The 10,678-nt window shown below is 46.5% G+C and overlaps 2 protein-coding genes across 3 annotated transcripts in view; one reads left to right on the forward strand and one right to left on the reverse strand.

Annotated features, from left to right (window-relative positions):
- Positions 1-817: 817 nt before the first annotated feature.
- Positions 818-9,712, reverse strand: LOC111527203 (histidine-rich glycoprotein; the record flags this gene model as incomplete). Its single annotated transcript, XM_023193408.1, is given in 4 exon segments — positions 818-891; positions 9,058-9,141; positions 9,144-9,376; positions 9,378-9,712. Coding segments are annotated over 4 exon segments (726 nt in total), but the record flags the coding sequence as incomplete, so codon positions are not given.
- ARNT2 (aryl hydrocarbon receptor nuclear translocator 2) overlaps positions 5,977-10,678 on the forward strand; it is a 161,019-nt gene continuing 156,317 nt past the window's right edge. The window contains exon 1 of one of the 2 annotated variants that reach the window (XM_023193405.1): positions 5,977-6,116. The gene's annotated coding sequence lies outside the window, so the exon portion shown is untranslated. Of the gene's footprint in view, positions 6,117-7,748; positions 7,771-10,678 lie in introns of those variants that run through there. The other variant, XM_023193407.1, reaches the window with a different exon arrangement.

Here is a 10,678-nt window from a genome sequence, read left to right on the forward strand (position 1 = left end):
TTTCCACCCCTTCCCATAGAACAATTTGCCTCCCAGTCCAAACAGCTGAGCCCCGAGTGCACATTGCTGACCCCACAGCCCCCTTGCACTCCTCTGGCTCAGAGGCCAGGTTCCCTCCCTCCCTCTGTCCACAGGAGCAGGCAGTACTAAGGTTATGCTGTCCAAGGCCATTACCGGCTTAGAAGTGGGAGGTGTGTGGGCTTCAGAGACAGCTTTGAAATGGCCGTGGATCACTTGGCACTGATTTTGCACCTGAATAACTGAGAACCTTGTATGTGCCTCTTAAGGCAGCACTCAGAGCAAAATTTATCCATTCATTGACTCATTTATTCATCCGTGTAAACAATATGTGTTGATGGTAAAAGGAATTTGAGGAAATATGGGCAAAAAAAGGAAAAAAAAATGTGTTGAATGGCTCGTGCGTCCCAGCTACAATGCCATGCACACGTGCAATTGTGAACAGACTGTTTTCAGCTAACTGCACAGGAAGCCTCTACTTCCTACAGCCCAAGTCATCCCCTCCTTCATCCTTCCCCCTCCCTGCACAGCTCCTCCTCATTATTCAGCTTTTCCCTCCCACCTTTACCTACAGACTCAGGGATGAGCCCCTTCGTCTTGGATTGATGCTTCATTAGCCTGGGTGGGGCAGCTGTAGGTGAAGTCTCAACATCTTACAAGGTCTGGACTCTGATCTTGCTGAGTTTCAGGATGCTGGCAGGTAAAGCAGCTGGGATCTGAGCAGTTACTAAAGCTTCCAGGAACACAGTTCTGTGGGGCCCACTCAATCTCAAACAAGGTGACAAGGAAAGCATGGCCATCACTGAAGGGTGTGGTGATTCCATACGACAAATGAATAGACACTGCTTCCTGACCTCGGGGAGGTCCTCCTACCTGGGGAAACAGAAACACACGCTCAGCAAGTGAGGGATTGTAACCGTGTTATGTTGCCTCACCACATCCATCCAGGTGTCCCCATCATGGTGCCACCTCCATAGGGTTTGAGTTAAATGTACAGGGCAGGTTGCTGTCCACTGTCTAAAGTAGGCAGTGATACTCCCAAGACACCCATATCCTCCAGATGATTAGCCATCTGGTATACTGGTGGGGGTCTGTGTTTTCTTCATGACGGGTGTGGGCCCTGGCACCACGAAGGATGGTAGCTGCTTTCATTGTGGCTGGACAACAATCAGTACACGTGGAGAAGGGGCACATGTCCCTGGTTTTGTGGACAGTCTTCATTTGTGCCTGGGATTTTAACGTCTCTGCATGCTGTCGGGTTTAGTATTTGTCCCACTCTCTTTCAAAGGTGTGGGTTTTGTGTGATAATTGAGAAGGCCAGGGTATCTGTGAGCCCAGCGGGCAGGACTCAAGCTTGACTCACCTTGTCTGTTACTTCCTGGCTAAACAGTGTTTAGAATCCACCAACTTATTGCCTCCTCCAGAGACTTCTGCATCCATCCCACTGATTGTCTCTCCTGGTTTGTGCTGTTTGGTGCCTCTGGTTCCCAGAGCTCTCTGGATTTACCTGCTGTGTCACTTTTCACACAGCTTGTCCCTGGCTATTTGCTGGTCCTTCTTCTCCCATCTTGATGGGCTCCATCTTTCCTTTCTGTATATTCAGGGCCTTGTACTGTGCCGTGGAATAACCTCTGTCTACCCTTTGTGGAGAGAAGTGGGCCTTCACTCCTCATTGCTCCTAGCATCAAGAAGTCATGAGGTTGCGAAGGGAGCCACAGGAGGAACTGCACACTCGGCAGGCCGCTGTTAACCTCTTGCCCCGACTTCAGAGCCTGTGGTAGTGTCTCCCCCACCTTGAATAACTCATCTTTTAATATTTTCTTTGCCAGAGTCTCACCCTCTCCATCTCTCTTACCCTGTTTTTGTCTCCTCTCCTCTTGTGTGGCCTCATCTCCTCAGTTTTTACTCTTTCTTGAATATTTCAGATTGTTTACCATGCACATTTACACTGTACTAATCAGAAAACCCTGAATATCATCACACCCAGGACTTGGTGATAATGATGCTTCTTTCACAGTGTTGCTGTGCAGATTTATGAGCCTGCTCAGGGCCTGCCACCTCTCTGGAACTCAGTAGTTATTTCAACCTCGAATTCTACCTTTTCCCCATTTCATCACCCTTGTCCCATCCCTGTAGGGAAGTTTGCTCAGCTGGAGGTGGCTACACCATTTCACAACTGCTGGCTTCTCTTCCACTCCCCCAGCTCTGTGTTCCCAGTTCCCACGCAGCCTGCCCACAGAACCCAGCATTTCACTTACCTTCGATTACATCACTTGCATTGCTTCCTGATCATAAGAGTGTTGTATTCGAAGTTTTTAAAACACAGAGATAATGGAAAATGATAAGTGGGCAGTAAAAATCCTATGTAGCCTTACCACTCAGAATTAGCTTTGTTCCTTTTTTAAAAGTATTTACCCACACACACACACACACAGTCTCTTTCTCTGTCTGGACGTACATATATTAGAGGTGTGTTGAGCTAATTCAGTTTTCCTTAATGCTGAATGGCTGAGCATCTATGTTTGGCTGTGATTGAGGCTGATGCTGAATCATTGAATGAAAATATGACATTCTAACAAAAATAAGTATTGAATAAGTATTGTTCTTTTTTTTTTTTTTTTTGAGACGGAGTCTCGCTCTGTCACTCAGGCTGGAGTGCAGTGGTCAGATCTCGGCTCACAGCAAGATCCGCCTCCCGGATTTACGCCATTCTCCTGCCTCAGCCTCCCCAGTAGCTGGGACTACAGGCGCCCGCCACCTCGCCCAGCTAGTTTTTCTGTATTTTTTAGTACAGACGGGGTTTCACTGTGTTAGCCAGGATGGTCTCGATCTCCTGACCTCGTGATCTGCCCGTCTCGGCCTCCCAAAGTGCTGGGATTACAGGCTTGAGCCACCGCGCCCGGCAGGTATTGTTCTTATGTTATTTTTATTTATTAGGATTCCTCACATTGTAAAGTTAAACTCTAAGTCAGAAACAGTCGTATCTGGACCTTGCCCACTGCTAGATACTCCTGTGCTTACCATGCTGCAATTTATGATACTAAATATAGACACTTGTTTGCAACTGAGTTTGGTGGAGGAATGAACTACATTGGTTCTGTTAATTATGTCTGGATTGGTGATGATTTACTACAGATGTTATGGTGTGATATGGGTGGCTTTTTTCCCTTATGAATTTTTGAGGTGGCACAGTTGATAAAGTTGGCAATTAATTTGTCCTTATAAAGATATGAAGATTCCAAATAAGACTTTTTCTTGAAAGATGCATCTAAACAGAAACAGATAGAAAAATTTAAAATCCTAAAGGTTGTTTATTATTGTGAATGCCAGTATACCAAACAATTCCACAAGGACATGATTTATGATATATACTAATGATCTCTTTTATTCTGTTTTATAGTAGTATTTATGGTTCTGCACATATCTTGTCTCAGAAAGAATGTGATAGTCTTTGTAAAAGTAGCAAGCGTGTTGCCTCCTTTTTTTTTTTTTTCCTGAAACAGAGTCTCACACTGTCACCTGGGCTGCAGTGCAGTGGCACAATCTCGGCCCACTACAACCTCTGCTTCCTGGGTTCATGCGATTCTCCTGCCTCAGCCTCCCGAGTAGCTGGGATTATAGGCATGTACCACCACACCTGGCTAATGTTTTGTATTTTTAGTAGAGACGGGGTTTCACTGTGTTGGCCAGACTGGTCCTGAACTCCTGACCTCGTGATCTGCCCACCTCAGCTTCCCGAAGTGTTGTCTCTTAATATTTGTCTTATTTCCTCACTTCCTACTAAATGTAACTATTTGGTAAAGTTCTTGATAATTGATTTGCACATAAATTTTGCATATAAAATTAATAGCTTTTGCCATATGGTCAAAGATTATTGCACATTTCATTCTTGCAATAATATTTATATTTATACACCATCTGACTGGGAGAGTTCAAAATACATCATACATACAAGGAGCTTTTATATCTGAGTACATCTAGAATGCAGATTTACATTTGAAAGTGAATATGCAGACTTGAGCAATAAGTTCATGTGGCATGCTTTATTTGTAGTATTGATGTTGTTATGCTGTAGATGTAGAGATGATGGTGACCTGAGTATCGTAAGGTCATTGATCATGCACAAGTTCAGGGATGCCAGAAATGATCTTGCAATAGGTATTTGACTGTTTGTCCTTTCAAAGGCCAAGGCATTCATTTAGAAGCCATGGCCAAATAATAGGTTTTGGGCAAATAGTGTAGCTGAAGCTGAACTTTGGTGGATCGCTGATAAATATGTTTGCATATATGATTTTGTATCCTGCTCTATTAACTTACTCTTAGCATTTTCCTGTAACATTATCTTTGAAATCATGATATTTAAAGGCTGAGTAATTTTTATCTGGAAGTGTTCCATAATTTATGAGCTTTTCTCCTTATGTCAGACTTGTTAGTTCATTTGGTTTCTGTTCACTTCCGGCTGCCTTTGGACAGTCAACATGCATCTTGGTCATTCATTTTTTCCCCCTACCTTTCATATCCTTAGCTACTGTGAAGAGGCCTCTGCAGTCATTGAGAACTGGCCTCTTCTCTTTTATGCAGGAAGGTCCATCAGGTATCTGAAGACAGTTTCATCCCTCCTTCTGCCTCAAGGACTCTCCAGGCTGACAAGTTGTGTCTCACCGGCAGGTCCTCCTCAGTGAACCCTTCACCAACCCATGATTCTTTCTGGTGTTTTTGAATGTGGAGAATCAGAGCATTGAGCCCTCCTGCACACTCTCCCATGCCATTGCACCAACAACCCATGCCTTGCCCTTTCTTGTGCAGGGTCTGTCTTACTGCACTGGGCTCCTGATTCCCTAGACTCAGGTCCTGGTAGGCCAGAGTCTAGGTTTTGACTGAGACTCCTTCTAAGACCTCATTAGGGACATTCATTCCACTGAGGGACACAAAGCCTTCCAACCCAGATGTTCTGGCTGGCTTCCGTGTGATTGGTGACACACACTTTCTTCTGATGGTCTCGCACAGAGTGGGGCAGGTTGAATGGGTCACTCATCCTTGTTGTCTTGCTCCAGAATCATAACCTTGACAGTCGCCTCTCTACATTTCTTCCACTGGAATTACTGGTTACCCCTCTTCTTGCTGGGTCTGTTTTATTTTTGCCCCTTTTACACATTTCAGCACAGAGATTATAGGACTTCAGCCTGTAGGGTAGAGAAGGAAGCTGGAGTTAGTGGGTTCGGATACTAGTGGGAACATGGGGAGTGACACCGTAGTGTGCTGTAGTGCAGTGCACCTGTTTCAGAGGAGAGCCAGAGCCCTACCTGAGCCAGCACTGTTAGCTGAGGCGGGAGGACATCTCCCTGGGCTGCCTTGGGACTGGTTTCAATTCTCTAATGCCAAAACCTGCCTGCCTGCTAGAAGGGGCTCAGGCAGGCATCCAGGGCTCAGCGTCCAGGCTGGAAGCACCAGCCAGAGGAGGCAGGACCTGGCTGCTTCTTACTTTCTCGGGTCCGGTGGCCATCCTCTTCTCTATTGCAGAGACCCTGGTCCAGCCGGCCGATCAGAAAAGAATGTCTTACACAGGATCTCACAGCTGGTTAAAGCCAAGCAAGGATCTGCAGTCAGAGTTCTCTGATTCTCAGTCTAATGATTTTTCTGCACACTGTGCTATAAAAGTGTTACCCCATGGAGGTCCTTTGGGAATCGTGTGTGCTGTCTTCATTCTAGAAGTCAGAGGGACTCTCCCTTGCTTGCACTTCAAGAAAAATCCTTTATTATCTCTCACTGAAATGTTTGGATAAGAATCTAGATTTTTCAAATGTGCATTTGTTATGGTTGCACAGGAAATCCAAGTAACCGATTTTTCAGAACCTAAGCAGTTAATGCTAGAAATTTTGCTGCAAATAAATTGATCAGTATGCAAGACAGTTGTCACGGCTGAATCATGGTCCACAGTTAAGGTAAACAGATCTGTGATGACATTTTCTGAGCAGAATACAAATGCAGCTACATTTCCTCCCAGAGGTTTCTGACATTTCTTCTACACGGATAACAGATTCTCCCAAGAAGGTGTTGGTCACAAGGAAGAAAGATCTTTGTTTAATCCCTCTGAAAAGGTAGGGCTGTGATATTTGATGTGCTTTCTGTGGAGAGAATTGTTCTAAGAGAGATGAATATTGAGAAGAGCATTTTTCTTTGGTTAGTTGCCTGCCCTCACCCTACTCCCACCCATGGAAAGAGCCTTTTGGTTTTTTGTTTGTTTGAATGGCCGTTAAAATATTGTATGTTGTCATGTTGTGAAACTTTGCATGTAATTAATTTTTTCCCAATGTAAAGATCAGGGGATATTTTTCTTACTTGGATTCACATGAAATAGTGGGGAGAGCAATATGTCTTTTTTTTCATTTCCTCCTGTTCCTTTCATCTGTAATGCTCTCAAGTTCCACATTTTTTCCAGGTTTTCGCTGCCTACACTGTATTGTAGGAATTCTACACAGTATGTCTGCATCTGAAATGTGAAATAGTCTACAGCTAGATGCTGCATTATAAACCAGATATGCTTTCTGTGTTATGGTGAACCTTACAAAATCTTTAGCTTATACTGATTTTTAAATGAGCTCCAAACCTCATTCCAACTTTGTCTAAGAGCAGACAGTCATTTCCCCTTGTGTGTAATGGGAAACAATTTCCTGAGGGGATATTTGCATTTGGAGTCAGACTGCTGTGAATACAGATATTTCTGTCTATTTGTGCATTTGCCATTGGTTATGATCAGGGATCCTGAGCAGAGATCTAGACGAGAGGGTTGCATTTGAGTGGGGGAATAACTCTCGATCTGTAGGGAGTTGCAGTTGGGATAAAAGCCCGGAAAGCTCCAGGGACTGGAAATGAACAAGAAAGCATACCCCTCAGAGGGGACTAAGGGAATCTGCTCAGAAATTCTGGAGCAGTCAAAGGAACACTTTTAGGAAAGGGCATCTTTCCTATCGTACTTCGTTCCTCCCAGAGCATTTTTTTGCAGTCCATTGCCAGGTTAGCATAGGGGTGGTGTCCTCCAGGAAGCCTTCTCAGATCCTCCCAGCCGTCCCCACCACATGGTATCCAGCATCCCTCACAGCATGTATTTCTCAGTGCGAAGTTACTGGGCTCTGTGCCTCCATCACACTCAAGACTGAACTTGTCAGAGGCAGGGTTGGGTCCTTTCATCTCTGACCATTGTTCAGCTTCTAGCACAGCCCCCGGCTCCAAAGAAGAGCTTTGCAAAGGCTGCTTATAATTGAAACAGAGACCGCTTCCTCACAGCAACCTCTGCAAAAGGAAATCATGTCCTGATGAACTCCACGTCTTGAGGAGAGTTGAGGAGAGACTGAGGCAAATAATGATGAAGCCAGAGCTAGAAGTAGGCTGCTACTGAATGTGTGGTCCCCTGAATCAATGAACCGAGGAATGCATGAGCATGTGTGCCTCTACTTTGCTGCAGAAGTCCTCCTGTATTGAGCATGTGTGGCATGGTAGTTGTAAATATGCAACCGGCCCAATCATATTTTTCTTCTGTCTCTAGACATTTTTTGCCCCATACAGTGTAGGAGGATCAGGTGACCAAGGTTTTTCAGAATTTTCCCTTTTTGGGATCTGACGCCGACACACTATTTTGAGGCAGTGACATCATCTCTTTCCTCTGGCATGCCCTCCTTGCGGCTCCATCATTCAGGCCTTGCCATCTCTCACCTGGACTGCTGTGACCTTCATTCATTCCCAGGAGAAGTCCAGGTACAGTAAGAATGAATCACCAGGGACCAGACCTAGACTGGGTAGGGAAGGGGTTGGTCAGAGACTGGCCTCCTTGAGGAGTGATATTTGGGCAAAATCTAAATGACTGTAAGGAATTAATGAGGTGAAGAGAGGGACGAGAGCTTTCTTGCCAGAGGACATAGCATATGCAAAGGTCCTGGGGTCAGAATGGAACATAGTGTGTTCAACGAACTGATAAGGCAGTGTTGCTGGAGCCACAGAGGTAGGCTGGAGAGGTGGGCAGTGGCCTGACCACACGGGAACAAGTTGATCTTGGCAGGGAACTCCAGGTTGGGGCTAAGAGGAAAGAAAATGTGTTAGAGGACGGAGGCAAGGGCTGGCCTTGTCTGATGTGGCTTCCGAGTGTGGAATGAGTGGGAAGCGCAAGAGTGGATGCATGAAGGTCAGGGGCGTCCTGAGGCAGGCCAGCAGCAGGGCTCAGAAGATGGAGAGACCTCTCGGAGGTAGCAGAGAGCTTGCTGATGGATTGGAGAAGCAGCAGCCGAGGCAGCACTGCTGCCAGGCGCTTGGATGAGATCACCTAGGAGGACGCATAGGATAGGAGGCTGCACAAGATGCCCTGAGATCAGGAAGAGGAGGAAGAGCAGGCAAAGGAGGCCTAGGAGGAGGGGCCTGAGGCAGGAGGTGAAGGACGTGGGCCTGGAAGACCAGGCAAAAATGCTTGAGATGGAGCAGGAGGCCACATCCCCATAGAAGGTCAGGGGCAGAAGAGCCACTGTTTGCCTTCACAAGAGTGGCCTCCTGATGATGGCAGCTCTGTAGTGGGATGACAGGCGAGTCTGACTGGAGAAGATTGAAGGAAGCATGGGAGGGAGGAACTGGCGAGGTGAAGCAGCTCTTTGGTGGCTTTGCTTCATAAAGGGGAGCGGGTTACTTTGCCACAATTCCAAACTTTTCCTTGGGTAATGGAAAATTTGGCCTTGGCTTTTGAGATTTATTTGAATTGGATGTGTGTTATAGAATGTGTTCATGTTTCTGTGCTGCGCCAGATGCCTGTCTTTTCTAAATGTGGCAAACCTTCAGCTGCATGGGGAAGTCGAGGTGAGGGTCCCATTCTTCATGCCCATTTCAGATGAGCTCCTTGCCAGGCACTGTTTGGGCTGCCCGTGGCGAACTGGAAACAAGAGGGGATGGATGACTTGTCCAGGATCCCTGGGGCTCCTTCCAAAGGGTGTGTAGGGCTGTGGGGTCCCAGGGCTGTGACAAATGCAGGGGCACACTTCCCCACTCAGGCCAAGCTCTTACTATCAGCGAGGAGGAGGCTGTTCCCTGTCAGGTCTGGGGTGGGCTGTGTGTGTGGTTTGTGTGTAAGTGGTGTGTGTGTGTGGTGTGAGAGAGGTGTCTGTGGTATGTGTGTGAGTAGTGTGATGTGTGTTTGTGGTGTGTGTGTGGTGTGTATGTTGGTTTGAGTGGTTTGTGTGGTGAGATTTCTGTGAGTGGTGCATGTGTGTGGTGTGCGTATGGTGTGTTTATTGATGTGAATGGTGTGTGCATGTGTGGTTTGTGGTGTGTGTCCTGTGTGGGGGTGTATGTATATGAGTGGTGTGCGAGCAATGTGTATTGTTTGAGAATGATGTGTGATGTGTGTGAGTTGTGTGTGTGGTGTGTGTGAATGCTGTGTATGTGCTGATGTGAGTGGTGTGGGTGGTGTGTGTGTGGTGTGTCCGAATGGTGTGTGTATGTGAATGGAGTGCATGTATGTTGTGAGTGGCATATGTGTGGTGTGTGTATGAATGGTGTGTATGTGTTGAGTGGTGTGAGTGGTGTGTGTGGTGTGTTGGTATGATTGCGAATGGTGTGTATGTATGTTGCTGTGAATGGTGGGGGAGTGTGGGGTGTGTGAGTGGTGTGTGATGTGTTGGTGTGTGTGAATGGTGTGTGTGGTGTATGTGTGAATACTGTGTATGTGTGTTGATGACTGATGTGCGTGTGGCGTGTGAGTGGTGTGTATGTGTGTTGATGTGAGTGGTGTGTGGGGGTGTGTATGATGTATGTGAGCGTTGTGTATGTTGATGTGAATGGTGTGTATGGAGTGTGTGTGGTGTGTGTCAGTGGTGTGTATATGTGCTGATGTGAGTGGTGTATGCGGGGTGTGTGAGATGTGTGAGTGTTGTGTATGTGTTGAGAGTGGTGTGGAGGGGTGGGGTGTGTATGAGTGATGTATGTGTTGATATGGGGTGTGTATAGGTATTGTGTATGTGTGTTGAGAGTCGTGTGGGGGTGTGTGGTGTGTGTGAGTGCTGTGTATGTGTGTTGATGTGAGTGGTGTGTGTGGAGTGTGTGGTGTGTGCAGGTGTGTATGTGTGTTGAGAGTGGTGGGGGTGTGTGTGTTGTGTATGTGTGTTGATATGGGGTGTGTGCAGGGATCGTATATGTGTGTTGAGAGTGGTGTGGGGGTGTGTGTGGTGTGTGTGTGTTGTGTATGTGTGTTGATGTGAGTGGTGTGTGTGGAGTGTGTGTGGTGTGTGCAGGTGCGTATGTGTGGATGTGAGTGATGTGTGTGGGGTGTGTGGGTTGTATGAGTGTTGTGTATGTGTGATGTGAGTGATGTGTGTGTGGTGTGTGCAGGTGTTGTGTATGTGTGTTGATGAGAGTGGTGTGTGGAGTGTGTGTGGTGTGTGCAGGTGTGTATGTGTGTTGATGTGAGTGGTATGTGTGGGGTGTGAGTGTTATGTATGTGTGTTGATGTGAGTGGTGTGTGTGTGATGTGTGCAGGTGTGTATGTGTGGATGTGAGTGGTATGTGTCAGGTGTGGGGTTGGAGTGTTGTGTATGTGTGTTAATGTGAGTGATGTGTGTGGTGTGTGCGAGTGTTGTGTATGTGTGTTGACGAGAGATGTGTGTGGGGTGTGAGTGTTATGTATGTG

This window comes from Piliocolobus tephrosceles, chromosome 6 (assembly GCF_002776525.5).
Source record: "Piliocolobus tephrosceles isolate RC106 chromosome 6, ASM277652v3, whole genome shotgun sequence".
Lineage (NCBI taxonomy): Eukaryota > Metazoa > Chordata > Mammalia > Primates > Cercopithecidae > Piliocolobus > Piliocolobus tephrosceles.